We start from the raw sequence: 15,439 nt of genomic DNA on the forward strand, positions 1-15,439 counted from the left end.
AGAAAGTGGTAGATTCAACAACAAATATACCCTTTTGTCAAAAATCATATAGCAAAAGATTCAACATGAAAAACCAAATAATGAAAAAAGTTAATACATGGACTTCAATGCACATTTTTCCTACAAAGAAAGCTGAATGCACGGCTCTTCACACTGAAGCTTAAAAAGATCTACCATGAAGGAGTGAAAACATTTCAACTCCTCAATCTCAGCCATGACTATCACATAACATTGCCATGTCCAGCCTCAAGACCTGTACACTTGAACAACAGCAACAACGTCTGGGATACACACAATCTCTGCTCGTTCATGACTGAAAGGTCAAGTTACGAATCACGATACTTACAATTATGACTGCTGCTCTTCTATCTTCGCACTGTACTTGTACTTGAGATACGCTTTGATGAAGGGCTCTAACTCGCCATCCATTACTGAGGCGACATCTGATGTCTCATGCCCTGTGCGTACATCCTTTACCAACTTGTAAGGATGGAACACATAGTTCCGTATTTGCTGCCCCCACTCAGCCTTGACAGTATCACCCTTGATTTGTTTGATCTCTGACGCCCTTTGCTCCTCAGCTATCACCAGTAGCTTTGCTTTCAGTCTGCTCATTCCTTTGATCTTGTTTGCCAGCTGACTTCGCTCTTCTGAAATTGTGATAAAAAAAAATACACTTAAGTAGGAAGCAATCTACATGATATGAGAAGCGTATTGAAAAGAAATACCCCCTCCGTCCTTTAAAAATAACAACTATTTCCATTTTGGTCCGTCTTTTAAAATAATGCACTTTCTATTTTATGAATCCATTCTCTCTAATGAGGTGGGACCCATTCTTCACTAACAATACTTCAATCACTTTTTCTTTCCATACCAATTGTGCATTAAACCCGCGCATTTTAAAAGTTTCTATATTTAAAGGACGGATGGAGTATTGAATATAATTCATATGACACAAACTATGAGGTTGTACACTAAGGGGTGCTCGATTTAGTGGATTAGATAGGACTTTATCACATGCTATATAGTTCGGATGAGTCTGGGACAATGCCAAGTAGGATTAGTCTGGCCTTATGAGCCTTGACCTCCCCCGTGACAACATTAATTCAGCCAACCCTGAGCTAACTTGATCTCAGGCCAGATTAATTTGAGTAACTGAACACTCCTAAACAGAACTAATCATTAGCGACTTGAATCTTGGTTCAACAAAAGCTCATAGGTAATGCTTCATTTTATTTTATTTTGAATTGTTACATCGCAAACATGTCCTTTGATAGGCTTATGAGCATATCCGAACCAGTATATAACCGGGCTCCATTGTATCTATTGATAATAGCATGTCAAGCTGAAGTATTTACTTAGTCAAAGCTTACTTAAAATTAGACAAGCTCGAGCTCATATAACATACTGATACTATATGAACTTTACAATTATGAAGAAAAATTGAATGAGCTGAGATCGAGCTTATACGGGTAATGGATATTCAGATAAGGCTAACCTGTACAACGAACAGTCACTCCAGTAGGTATGTGAGTGATCCGAACTGCAGACTCAACTTTATTAACGTTTTGGCCACCTTTCCCTCCTGCTCTAGAAAAGCTGAACTCCAAGTCTTCTTCTGGTATTTCTACGTTCAACGAGTCCTCAGGAAGAAGAGGCATGACCTCAACACCAGAGAAACTAGTCTGCAGAAAGGCATCAAAATAGCAAATCGGATTGGGGCGCAAAAACAAAGATGTGAAAATCACGGATCAGGCTACCTGGCGAAGACCTTTGGAGTTGAAGGGGGACTGTCGGACAATACGGTGGGTTCCTTTCTCACCAGAGATGTAACCATAGACATATCGGCCCTCCACTTCGATAGTAGCTGATTTGATACCAGCCTCTTCTCCCATCGACTTCTCCACCACCTTCGTCTTGAACCTCTGTTTTTCCCCCCACCTTACATACATCCTGAGAAGCATGTCAGCCCAGTCCTGCACTGGAAGTTATCAAAAGAATTTAAAGAATCTCTTAAGGTGCCATACGGTTGCTATGATTCATTATCATATGATTATCTATCCAGGATTAAGTTGTACTCCCTCTGTCCCAAGGAAGATGACCCCTTCCTTGGGCGGCACGGGAATTTATGCAACTTTATTTTGTGTGTGAAGTGGAGAGTAAAGTAAGAGAGAGGGAATAAAGTAGAGAATAAGGTGTTTCCATTTCTAGTAATGGGTCATCTTGGTTGGGACAAACCAAAAAGGAAAGTGGGTCATCTTCGATGGGACGGAGGGAATAATATTATTTTAGTTGTAGGGGGTGGCTATGACTCATTATCATATAATTATCCATCTAGGATTAAGTTGAGAGTTTTAATCACATAAACCAAACATAATACATATTCAATCACGAGATACATCTTTCAAATCGAAAGGGCCCCAAGCCCCAAAGATATTCATGATAGACGAAGCCCTACCACGATAGACTAGAAAAAATCATACAAATTATTTATTTGTTTTGATCATGATTGGTACTGGAATTACCTGTGCATCAGTACCCCCTGCACCAGCTGTGATGGTAATTACGGCACCTTCTTTATCGTAAGGGCCAGAAAGAAGCTGCGTTAATTCAAATAGGTCCAATGCCTTCCTTAGTTCTTTAATGATACCAACTGCTTCTTCAAGGAAGCCCGGATCAACTGAGTCCATCTCCTCTGTGAGATTCACTATTGTTTCTGCTTCTTCAGCCTGCATAATATGATATCTTAGGTACTTCCATACATGAGAATAGATGGTTTCATCCCCGATTCTTTGAATGAGAGTTTGGACTGATAGAGTTGAAAAACCTGTGCTTTAAAGTCATTGAGAAGTTTTATTTTTTCTTTAACGTCAGTCAAAGCCTGAAGAGTCTGCTGGGCTTTGGCACGATCATCCCATAGAGAGCTATCACCCGAGGCTTCTTCCAAATCGGCAAGGCTTTTCTCCAGCTGTTTCAGACCAGCACTAGCCCTGATCTCTTCAACACGCTCCAGGACAGTCTCCACGTCTTTCCTCAAAGTATAGAAATCTGCCAATGATATTACATCTTTCGTGATTTTGTGGTCGGAAAAAAAGAGATGCATAAGCTATATCTAAATCATCAATCTGGTTATCTAGAATTATTAACGTGCACAATGAATCAAATAATTTCTAAATTATGTTACATGAACTCGTCAAGTGTGCAATATTTTTCAACACAAAACAAATTAGCTGAAACGATACGCACACTGCTTGCTGCTGCTTGACATAATCATTCATGTCTGTACACAGATTCCCAAACTCTTATCTACACACGAACAAATGACAATGTCTAATATACAAACTCAAAGCATTAGTACTTCACCTTGCATAGCCCATTCACTCGTTTCTGTACTTACTCCCGCCTCAGGCGTTGCCAAAAGAATATTATCACCTTCTGCAGTCAATTCAGAAGCACAGACCATCAAGATGAAAACATTATAAGATAGTTTCAAGTTTCAACATCTAGTCACCATAATCTTTTATCTAAAGCCCGACACACTCTCGAAAACTCAACTAATTAACCAATAAAAACACAAAATATGTGCCCTACTTGTTGCATTGTGCATTAAAACATAATGTAAATCATGAAAAAATGCCAATATGTGTAAAACGCAGAAGAATTGCATGCCGTTCTAACAACTACTGTATTTGATAGGATGCTTGTTGAGGCGACCTAGTCGGTGAAGTGGAGTAGACAATCTCCTTATTCATTACCTAAACTTAAAGTCACAGATCCAAATCACACCACACCACACCACCTATACCTTCAAAGCTACCACAATACACCTACATCACAAGTTTTGCTTGAGCATATGTCCATCAATCCATCACAAAATCCCCAAACTAGTGCTAAACTAACCAAAAAGAACAACAATCCAGTCCATGAAAAAGCAAGCAACACCCCATCAAAGTGTATGGACATTTAAAAAAGTGAACCTTTTATATAAGCAACCAAAAACTTAGTATCTTTATTCAAATAACGAAAATTAAATAAACGAGCTGTGAATACATACAGAGAAAGAAACGAAAAGGAATTCACCATTTCTAGAAGAAATTTTCGAGAAGTGAAAGGATGAAATTTGAGAAGAACCATAGCGGCAGCAATGACTTGATAAAGAGAGCCGAGGTGGACCAGAAAATCTAATTTCTGCGCACGAAATTGTTGTATTTAGGGATTTGGGAATGCAAAATGGGGATGTGGTGGAGTTGCATCGCAGAGCAGAAGCAACGCCCTCCATTGTTGCAGCATGAGAAAGAAACGAGATAAAGCTGCTCCCTTTATCTTCGCTCTCTATCGCAACTAAAGTTGCTAGTCCTCTAAATAACGATTTTACTACAAAAAATGGATTTTCTTGTTTTTGTTTACAATTCTACTCATTAGACCTTTTTAAAATCTATTTGGTTATAATTATTTTTCCAAAACGAGCTCAAAATGAACTCTGTTAATGGCAGAAATGATGCAGACGTCTATCCACCTCATGGCTCATGCCAAGCATTTCAATGAGACATTTCTTTTGTTGATGAGAGTGTGATAATGAACAAGCAAAGATTTGATTGATGGTAAAGGTTTGAGGAATTTCTTGATCCAAAATTGGTCATAAATATGTTCTTGTTTGGATCATTGCTCATTTACATTCGTACATATGTAAACTAATAGAACTAATAAATGCATAACAATTTGTTTCCTCTCTCCTTTGTTTGTCATCATTATACATTATGTTATACTCCTGATCTTTACAATCATCAACCAACTAACACAAGCTCAAGATATATATATATATATATATATATACATACAACTTCAAAGATTTTATAGCGATCATCATAGTCATGATCACCATGATGATTGAAAATCTTGTTGAAGGTAAAAAAATCTGAGTGGAGTTGGGGTTGGATCAAGAATCTGCAGCCAAGATTTCCTTGAGAGTTTTGAGAACAGCTTTGCAGGCCAGTCTTTCAGCCAGCTTGCGGTCTTTAGCAGATCGTGTTTCCTCATGCACGACACCACGAGCTTTGACTGCCACCAAAGCATGTGCCAACCCGTCGTTCGCGTTCCTGGAAATTTGAGTCTTCCGCATTGTATAATTTTCCTGCTGGCACAGTTGGATCAGTTCCCTTTTTGGGTGGATCCTAAGCGTCTCCGGTGTGACCAAGGGATCGAGCAGGGGCTTCATACACCGGAAAACGGTTTCCTTGTCATGCCCCGAGTCGACATAGATGGCACCCGCTAAAGATTCGATGATATCTCCAAGAACCTGCATACAACATAAACAATGAATGGTAAATCCCTCAAATCCAAACAGAGTGAAAAGTCGAGATTACCTTCGGGAGATTTGCCTCGGATTCCCATCCGAAAGTCTCAACCAACCGTAAATCCTCGGCCTTGTCAACAGTCTCAGCTACATGCCGGTGAAGATCGGGCGAGAGATGAAGGACTTGCTTATGCAATCCGGCCTTGATGGCCGATAGAGCATAACAATCATTATTCACAGACGCCGACCTTAGATCAGTAAGCAGCCCGGGTGAGAGGCCGGGATAATTGTGATATAGATGTACCGTGATAAGATAATCTAGCACAGCGTCCCCGAGAAACTCCAGCCGCTAAATAACATCAAGAGCTTTATCAGATGAAGAAATGCAGCTCAGTAGGTGAAAAATGGAAAAAGTAGGCGCACCTGGTAGCAGGTGGGGATCTCAGGCCGCATATATGACCCGTGAGTCAACGCTTCGACCAAGAGGGACGCGTCCTGAAACTTGTATCTCAGAAGGGACTCTATATATCCAATATTTACGTGCATGTCGGGGTTCATTACAAACGTCTTCGTGTAAGGCACGACCTCAAAGTTAACTTCGATACCGAGCCACACCATCAAGGATAGGGCTGCTACTTCACCTGCGGCGCTTAGAAATGCACCGATTAGGGCTTCAACAACATCTGCTACGGTTTTGCTTTTGATCTGTCTACTTCTTCCAGTGTAGACTTTTCCAGATGTAGATATCTGTTCTCCTTTCAATACACTGAAATCACATGGGACTCCAGGTATCGTCCATGTCTTGAGATCAAATGGCTCAGTCCGGACGAAGCCCTAAAATGTCGAACAGAACGTCGTTAAGAAACAAATCTCCCAAACTGGAGAAAGAACACATAAGAAAAGGTGCATCTCTTGGCATCAAATGGTTCATTTTGGATGAAGGCCTGAAATGCACTCCAAAAACTCACAAAAATTTAGTAAAAGAATGCAAAAGAACATGGACACGTCTTGAGATCAAATGGTTCATTTCATAACGAGCCTGGAAACGTAGAATTAATCTCGTTAAGAAACAACTCTACCAAACTATGGAAAGAAGACAATAGAAGAAAAATCACTCTCAGTCGAAAATTGTTTTGAACCATTTTTCTTAGCTTGGCTAATGGGGGTGGGGTGATACATAATATGCGACAGAAATAAGCCAATCAATATTTACCGGAATCTTGCGGTCACATCCAAGTTTGCACAATGAAGCATTGCAAATGACGCGCTGCCTTTTAAGGCTAAGAAGCCCCTCGTGTCGACTTTGATGTGTTTTGAATAGCTGCTGAGTAGCAGCATATTTTAGGAACGAATCTCCGAGAGTCTCCAAAGATTCCAAATGAAGCTCCTCTTGGCATTTCTTTGTTGTGAGCGCTTCCAACACCTGATGGACACTAACAAGAAAATCCAGGCATAAGCATTTGGACTAGAGTGATCACATTTGTGCTTGAATATACCTTGATTGCTGGAATTTCAACATTTGTTGTCCCACCGACAGGTATACTTTTCAAGTTGGAAGCTATAGCAAGTGACTCGATGCGATGCATAAGAGACGGAAGAAATGAGAAAGAATAAACCGTAGAAATTGATATAGGTGACATCAGGATTAAGCAAATCTCGGGCGGTAATTCACACGAGCTATAACTTGGTTCTGCAACACAAACAAAAGAGAGTTTGGCGAAAGACTCGATTCAGATTCACAATCTTGACATTAAAAAGTGAATGCGATACTGAAAATTCAAGAATCAAATACAAAGATCATATCTGTAGTCAATAAACCTTTCTTATTTTGAGTCCGGCATCGCTGGAGGTTATTATGCACAGTGAATATGTGCTTCCCACGGAGAAGATTCTCCTGTTCATATTCCAGACTTACGTTATGCCTGCAAAAAGTATCTTATTAATCCAAAACAGCTTCATCTCATAGAGTAATATAGTTTTTAGAAAAGATAAAGTAAAATACATACTTCTCCATATAATACGCTTTATAAGTAATAGATTCCTTGTCTTTCAGACTAAAATATGTATCTCCACGAACACCGTCCAGTGTGCCGTTTACGCAATACAGGAAGCCATTATGTGGAGTACAAACTAATGAATTCTCTATCATGCAATGACACACCAAGCCGTTCTTCGTGTGGACTGCACTTGAGCATTTGGAATGATCAGCGAAAGCAGCATTCTTTTGGTATAGAACTGAACTAATGCATCTCCAATCAATAGATAGGTCGTGACGTGAGCCCAGAGCAGGGATAAGTAGATAATTAAACGCTACTGAACCATCTCCTCTAGAATGTTCATCCTCTTCATGAAGCTTGTCTAAGTTACGTTTGAGAAGAAGATTAAACAGTTTGACTTGAAATTGCTGACAGAGTGCAACCTGCAAACGACGTTTTGTGCAGCAACAGAATAATAGAAAAATCACATTCCTCGGTTATTCAACTGTACACTATGAGATAACCCTGAGAAATTTAGGTGTACCTCACTGGGAGTTAGTGTAAGCTTTCCAACTAGGTTCACATTCACAATCATCTTTCCCCTATCAGCGTTTAAATCGAAGCCAAATTCTCCAAGATCTCGATTTAACATCTTATGAACAGCCAGGACAATGTTCTGAGGCTTTACATCATACTGAAAATTCGGCTCTAACTCGAGCAGATAGCAGTAATAAGGCATCTTGGACTCATCATTGTGATACCCAATCAACTCTTCTGGAAAATATCTATCCTGCTCGTCCAAATATGGTTCATAGCCTGTACATTCAGTTTAGATTACTCAGTGAAAGTGTAAACTGAGGATTCGTGGCATAACAAAAGGGATTTCAATGTAATGCAACTTAAAGCTTGCAAACGTACCAAATTCTTGAGGTTCCGCCTCTTCCTCCACAATATCTGGGACAAGGTTGTCGGTCAGGGCACCGACTTTATGAAGCTCTTTGCAAGCTTCGAGGCATGCATGTTGCTTCGGTGATTTGGTCCCAGAAACTGTTATTGTTCGAATTGGGCAGCCATGAGGGAGTCGAATTGTACAAGTTCCCAGTATTTTATCGACAGTACAGAGAGGATACGGTTTAAAGTACCTGTGTAAGCCAAGTACAAGAAAGCAAAGAAATTCTCATGGCTCATTTTCCTAATTGTAAATAATTAAACAACCACACTACATCAACATAAAGTCATAAACTTGAAGATCTAGAAAATGATTAATGCCATTGACAAGATCAAACCTGTCTGAGGGCAGCCGTGAACAATAGTAGTGAAGCAATGCAGTGCTAGAACTCAAAGTCACAAGCGCTCCCGTTTTTTCAACCTCATACCAAGGCTCACCGTGCATTTCTTTAGCCAGTGGTTCACACGGAAGATTCGCATGGCTCAAACACTCCTGCCGCATTATACTTCCACTAGCCAAATAGTTATTTACACGAGCAATGGCTGAATGATCATCACTGCAGCAAAAAGACCAATTATTAACATAAAACTCAGACACCATTTTCACGTCGAAAATTATCCCATCTTTCATTAACTTATGAGACCCCAAGGGAAGAGAATATACTCCACAATATTGAATTCATCCGATCTAAGAAGGAAAATGAGAAAATCAATAAGCAATAAGGAGTTAATCTTAAAAGAAGCAGCTAACCTTTTCACCATACACACAAAATCTGAGTTCTGCATACGAGCACGGCCACGCGATTGAATGAAGCTGCATATGGTTGCAGAAAGGTCAAATCTAATGACCAGGTTGCACGACTGAACGTCCAAACCCTCTTCAAGCATAGATGTCGCGATGATTATATTCACCTGAAAGCATATTATGTCAAAGTCTTAAAGGACATCATCAACACTTGAGATGTTGTGAAAGCCAACAAGGCCAATAAAATTGTAATGGCAACGATAAATCAAATCATACCGTTCCCTTGCGCAATTCATCTACAATTTTATTTTGCTCTTTCCGACTTTGAGACTGAAACCTTGAATTATTCCCTGCCGTGTATTCTGTCCTCCACCCAGTCACTTCTGGAAGCAATTCATTCAGCAGAATACGAATAACAATTGCAGTGACGATCCTTTCCACAAAGACAATACACCTCAGATCCCTCTGTTCTCTACACCAAATGATAAAAAAAACAAATTCAGTCATTAGTAATAAAAGTTGAATCTATACTTGAATAATAATAATATGGCCAAATCATGCTTGACAAGATTTTTACAACAAGGTGTATAAGTCATAGTTCGACTTCGACATATTCTAAACACAGGGAGGTAAAAAATTTCATAATGTGCAAAACAATTAGCAAAACCTGTACTCCAGAAGAGTCTCCACAAGACATATAATTTTTGACGTAAGATACCCATTGGTCATGCTTGCTCTTAGATCATTGTGAATCAACTGTAGACCTAAAATCAAGCCAAAAACAATCACGAACAAAACAGTAAGGCAGAGAAGAACCAAAAAGTTCAGCTCAATTAGCTGAAATAGAGATATACCAGTTGGAAGGTGTGCAGACAACAATTCTAATGCATCAGAGCTGAAAGCCTTTATAACCCTCTCGCCATTAACATCCACCTCACCCCACATGAAGATGGCCCCATTTCCACGTGAATAAACTTCTGCTGCCTATTTTCGTAACACAAATGTCAGCTAACCGTTGTCATGTTAAATCTCTGCATGTAGATCATATAGATATACCTTTACAGCTAACCAAATCCCCAGCTCAGTCAAACAAAACATAAGCGTAGACAAAAGCTTCTTTAATCTGTCCGTTGCAGATTTCGCCACAGAGGGTGAAACGTTCAGCTTGCTTAGGGAAGATATATGCTGATGATAAAGCAGCATATAGTCAGTACAATAACATTAGAATGAAAACTCAAAGGTCATGTTATCTCTGATCACATTAGAAACCAATGCCATGTGACATTGGAAATAAACAATATTATTTCAGCTTTAAGAAAACGAGACCATGATTAGAGCAGTGAGGCCTGAAACATAGCATACATCAGCCACAATATGTGCACACCTTTTCTGCCAATTTCTGCAAATCTTCTTTCACGGTTTCAAAACTTGTGCAAGGGTTATTCTTTTTATTGTAAAACTTCAACTTTGGAGTTGAAAAGGGAAGGTACCGATTCAAAATAGCATCTGATTCACATGTGAAAACCTTCATTCATAAGAAATTCGCAGTTAGTTACCATTGAATAAGCATAACATGCAAAGTAAAATTTTTCAAACCAATAGTTAGGAACACAGAAAACCAAAAACTAAAACGGATACACTGGTAGCTTAAATGGTAAAAACTGGACAGTCAATCTCATTGTTGAAATTGTGCCAAACTTTATTAGCTAGCATATTGTAAACAGATGGTCCAAAATCATCTTACAACCTTAGAGTGCATCAAATTTTCAAGGTCATGAATCTGTTTCCAGGCTGCTTCTGAAGATGAAGCTGCACACACAAAGAAAAAACGGGAGCCAACAGAGTTACTAATATGAAAACCTACTCCACTAAAATTATTTGATATTGTTCCATTGGACTAACCTTTAGCCTTTATAGGGGAAGCAGTCATACCAAATACTCTGGGAAGCTGCCTACCCCTTGCTAATTCGCGATGATAAAACTCCTACAAGTTTATTGTGGGATTTTATATTAATATATACATACTTACTATGATCAAGAGATGGCCACAGAACTCATAAAAAAGCAATTCGCTTTATCGCGTATAAGCCTATTCATACAGAAAAGAAGTTATTTTCATTGTACCGTCATTATGCAAGCATATTGATGTTTTCCTCTTGCATTATGGCATTCATCGAATATTAGAACCTTAATCTGGTCCAGCCTCAAAAATGTGTGCCTTAATGCATCAAGTAAGATTTGTGGCGTCATTACAAGCACCTGGAAAATGATATGCATGATTTTATGTCATAAGAAGATACTTTTCATAAGTAAATAAAACAACACACTAACTCATGAACTACAAGTAAGATTTAAAATACATAGTAATACATAGACAGGTTTAATATAGAAAGAGTAAGCCAAACAAACTTCGTATTTATCTAGCTCCTGCTTCCATGTTGCCTCGTCCCAGAAGTCAACACCCATCTCACCATAATACTTTCCCACTTTAAGGTCCGTGTGCAGAGCCACAACTTCAGATTGCTGGAAATCATAGAATTGACTAAATTCAAGATTAAAACAGCAACATTATAATAATAAAAGCCTATAAAGGGAGGCCATACACATGCTTAAAAATATTAAGGATGAAAGTTGGAAAAAAAGGTATAAATGTATCTTTAAAGAACTTAATCAACCTAAGATATAACCAATCTATAAGGAAAAGCAAATAAGAAACAAAACAAAGAGTTTAACATACTTGAGTAACCAGGACGACAGTGGGGACCAAAAACACAGCAATATGAGGCGACGGCTTTCTCAAGAGATGTGAATAGCTGCGAAGAAGCATTATCGCAATAAGTGTCTTTCCAGTTCCTGTTTCAAAGAAAACAATAGTGTTGTCTTTCAATGCCATCTCCAGTGCTTCTAGCTGATAACTGCAAACAAAATCAAGAGCCATATTAACAGAAGGATTCGAGTGTGTCTCAATACCTGCATACATAAATAAGTATAAAATGCCTTTACAACAAGAAAGAAGGAAAGAAAAACAGCATTCTTCTCTTGGTATCTTCTGCATCAAAGATTTTACACTAACCCTACATCAAGAATGCAGCTTTATAGATTAACTACCTCCTGGCGAAGGAGAGAGGATCTGCCACAAGCTGCTGGTTTCCTTCGTCTATAGCCATATTGATATCTTCTTTCCTTCTCCCCCCCTCTCTCTCTCTCTGAAGTCACAAATTTTCAGTGCATCAAAATTGTCATCACCTAATACAAATACAAGTGTAAAACCACCAAAAACAATGCAATCATCTAAGAAGAAAGCACAAAACACAAATATCATATCAACCAATATTTCAAAATGCTGCTATCATTTTACACCTTTGAAGCCAGCAGAAATCACACAAGATACACGGTGACATTTCCAGGAAAAAGGAAGTGATAAAACCCCAAATCAAAAACAGCAAAATAAGTAAAAAAGACTACATTTTTAAAGTAATGATGTAAACAAAAATGAAACAAATCCCAGAATTTAAGTAGAGTACTATTTTTTCATACCTCAGCAGACAAAGAAGTGATCAGAAAAATGTTGGAGCGCGCTAGTAAAAGGAACCCAACAATAGTAGTATTATGTAACTGAAAAGTGAAGACTTACAAAGGAAGGAATAAGGAATTGAAGATGATGGAGAGTTATGGGCCCAATTTGTTTTGTTTTTATGAATTAGAGTGTTGAAACGGTGTGTGCTCTGTTCATAGCGATAAAATGAGTTTCTTTATAAACCACCAATGATCAGAGACACAGAAAGTTGGCAGCACCTTCTTCGCACTTGAACCGTCAACTCGTCGTATCGAATCCATTCTTGTCAATTCGTCATTCTATAAATTGCGAATTTTATTCACCGTGTGAAATTTGGTTTTACATATAGTGAATCGTGGTGATGACAACACTTTGTTCTTTATTTAAAAAATAATTAATACAATATTACTAGACATTAACTGAAAATTTATTGTATTACTAATTACTAATTACTAATATCGTACATTAACGTAATAAAGTATTTAAATGTATTAATATCGTACATTAGGAGAATATTTATGACTAGATAAAGTGTATAAACACTTTTTTGATTGACCCATACAATAAAATCGAACCCATTGAAATAGTAATAATTACTCTTGGTGCATCAGCAGCATAACCATTACATTTCAAATTTTATTTTTAGCTATTAGAAATAAATACAGTGGCTTGATTTGGCTAGTGGATCCAACTCCTAAAAATAATGGCAACAATCTGTTTTTGGCTAAATATTTCCCAGATCATTGCATAGCAAAGGCTGCAGTATTTATACATACAGCTGGTTCAAACTTTAAAACATACAATAATAGATGATATATTCCCATTTTTTACATAGAGGCAATTATTCACTAACACATTAGCATTTAAAGAAACAAATTAAATTAAATTTTGGTAAATATTATTGCCCATCTTTATATGAATGGACCAATTTGAAGAGGCCCATTAATATTTTAAATGGGCCAACTCAATTTGCATAAACGGCCCAACCAATTATTAGAATATTCAAAACCCTAGTAATATTAGAGCTATGTTTTTTCAGCGTCGCTGCAACTGCATCTTCAGCTGAACTTCTTCCAGAAATCATGGTAAATGCATGTTACTAATCGTAATTAGTAGTATCAATTCTAAATTCTTGCTGTGTCGATTTTTCACTGTACTTGTAATCGGACGTGAATAATGATCGTGTTTTTTTACTACTGGTAGTTGAAGGTTTTGTTAAATGAGGAACTCATTTTATGCGAATTGCTTGTGATTTTTATTTATTATCGCTAAATTTACAATGTTGTTTGAAAGGTTTCTCAATTTTATATGGATTTGAGCTATTTATTGAAATGAGAATGGAAATTTGCTGTGTATTGGCTAGTCATGTATGTCGGAGATTTTTGGATGATTTATTGAATTTTGGATTGGAGCGTATGGAGAGTCCAAAAATGAATACGGAGTTTCATGGCTAATTTCATGTGATGATGTAAATCCACTGTGAGTTAGGCTATTACATCGAATTCTGTTAGGCCACAGACCAATACAGATAGAGCCTCTTTTTGATTGAGCCAGTGAACTTGTTGATATGTGCCTTTGAATGAGATAAGAATTTGAAATGAGAACATAACATAGATGCATGATAAGGTTGTGGTTTCTGTTATGTAGATTCACATCGAGTTAGTTGATATGCTTGATTTTATTTAAACACAGATAGTCTACGACTCTATGCCTCACTTGTTATCATCTTATTAAACTCTTTTGTGCATGTTAAATTTGGATCCATCTTGAGTGAGATGCTATGTAAGTATTGTTTTAGGATAGGTAATTAAATGCATTTTCTATAAGGAACTGGAATGTTTTGAAGCTACGGATGCGTTGTTTCTCTTTATTTAAACTCTGTTAGTAGCCATGTAAGTCAAACTAATTATGTTTATTCAACCTGTTTGTGGTGTCCAGCCTAAGCAAATCCATGAGATCAAGGACTTCCTTCTCACTGCTAGAAGGAAGGATGCGCGGTCTGTGAAAATTAAGAGGACCAAGGATGCTGTGAAGTTCAAGGTTCGGTGCTCCAGGTATCTTTACACACTCTGTGTGTTCGACTCTCAGAAGGCCGAGAAGCTGAAGCAATCTCTCCCACCAGGTATACCTGCTGCTATCCATCTCTAGTCTTTCTTCCAAAGTCCAAACTTCCATTATATGATTTGATGTTTATATATTATTGGTGAGCCCTTCAACACCTTTGTCACTACATATTTCCAAAGTCAAAACGTCCATGTGATCATATTTGTGATGGTTCTCACTTGGTGATCAAATATGTTGCTCTACTTCTACATTTCATGATATTCTTGTTGAATTTTGATGGCGGCTTCACATCTTACAACGTCGTTCTTTGATAGGTTTGAGCGTGCAAGACCTGTAGAAATCAGCTGTGGAATCGCACTTCTTCTCTTTCTTAAAGTCAGTTGTTGGCTTTTCTTGATTTCAGCCTTAATTTCCTTTTGGAATAGTTCGTTGTTTCTTTTAAAATGATGTCGAAGCCATGGATTTGTATGGGGCACAATTTTGACTTGTGTTAGTTATCAATTGATTTCATCTCTCTGAATTTGTGTTTTTGCATTTCCAACTATTGGATCCAGATATACTTCTTGAATAATGTTACATTCATACAAAGTTTTTTTTTGTACAAGCACTCTAATGTGGTGTTCGGTTTGCAATATTGTGTCCCGGATGAAATTAGTAGGGTGTTTGGTTTATGAGATTTAGTCCCTCAACTCAATCCTAGATGGATAATTATGGGATAATTAGTCATAGCTAACCTCCTATGACTAAAATAATCTCACGACTCAATCCTAGATTACATCTTAATATTATTTTATCTATGAAACCAAACGTCGCCTAATTATTTAAATGGGTTTATCAAATTATTGGCCACACAAGAT

At 37.9% G+C, this 15,439-nt stretch overlaps 3 protein-coding genes across 8 annotated transcripts; 1 reads left to right on the top strand and 2 right to left on the bottom strand.

Moving 5' to 3' along the window:
• Positions 1-9: 9 nt before the first annotated feature.
• Positions 10-4,302, bottom strand: LOC125200866 (peptide chain release factor PrfB1, chloroplastic). The gene is made up of 7 exons (XM_048098675.1): positions 4,081-4,302; positions 3,364-3,435; positions 2,828-3,048; positions 2,526-2,729; positions 1,761-1,976; positions 1,499-1,685; positions 10-650 (listed from the first exon to the last, which is right to left on the bottom strand). The coding sequence occupies exons 1-7, from the start codon at positions 4,277-4,279 to the stop codon at positions 349-351; spliced, it is 1,401 nt and encodes a 466-aa protein (XP_047954632.1). The 5' UTR covers positions 4,280-4,302; the 3' UTR covers positions 10-348.
• Positions 4,303-4,683: 381 nt separating this feature from the next.
• Positions 4,684-12,728, bottom strand: LOC125201952 (endoribonuclease Dicer homolog 2). 6 transcript variants are annotated; one of them, XM_048100255.1, is made up of 23 exons: positions 12,597-12,728; positions 12,071-12,168; positions 11,700-11,877; positions 11,372-11,485; positions 11,087-11,221; positions 10,865-10,946; positions 10,710-10,771; positions 10,347-10,487; positions 10,019-10,147; positions 9,817-9,946; positions 9,630-9,726; positions 9,239-9,434; positions 8,969-9,129; positions 8,556-8,774; positions 8,188-8,411; positions 7,814-8,085; positions 7,300-7,712; positions 7,112-7,215; positions 6,790-6,983; positions 6,507-6,716; positions 5,717-6,127; positions 5,364-5,642; positions 4,684-5,296 (listed from the first exon to the last, which is right to left on the bottom strand). In XM_048100255.1, exons 2-23 carry the CDS (start codon positions 12,127-12,129, stop codon positions 4,937-4,939), a joined length of 4,170 nt encoding a protein of 1,389 aa, XP_047956212.1. In that variant the 5' UTR covers positions 12,130-12,168; positions 12,597-12,728; the 3' UTR covers positions 4,684-4,936. The 6 variants fall into 6 exon arrangements, with proteins under 6 accessions (XP_047956212.1, XP_047956209.1, XP_047956211.1 ...); XM_048100252.1 differs by having other exon boundaries at positions 12,500-12,637; XM_048100254.1 differs by having other exon boundaries at positions 12,071-12,208; positions 12,500-12,622.
• Positions 12,729-13,538: 810 nt separating this feature from the next.
• On the top strand, positions 13,539-15,102 carry LOC125216970 (60S ribosomal protein L38). Its single transcript, XM_048118776.1, has 3 exons — positions 13,539-13,603; positions 14,457-14,640; positions 14,897-15,102. Exons 1-3 carry the CDS (start codon positions 13,601-13,603, stop codon positions 14,917-14,919), a joined length of 210 nt encoding a protein of 69 aa, XP_047974733.1. The 5' UTR covers positions 13,539-13,600; the 3' UTR covers positions 14,920-15,102.
• Positions 15,103-15,439: the final 337 nt, after the last annotated feature.

Source organism: Salvia hispanica, chromosome 1 (genome assembly GCF_023119035.1).
Source record: "Salvia hispanica cultivar TCC Black 2014 chromosome 1, UniMelb_Shisp_WGS_1.0, whole genome shotgun sequence".
NCBI lineage: Eukaryota > Viridiplantae > Streptophyta > Magnoliopsida > Lamiales > Lamiaceae > Salvia > Salvia hispanica.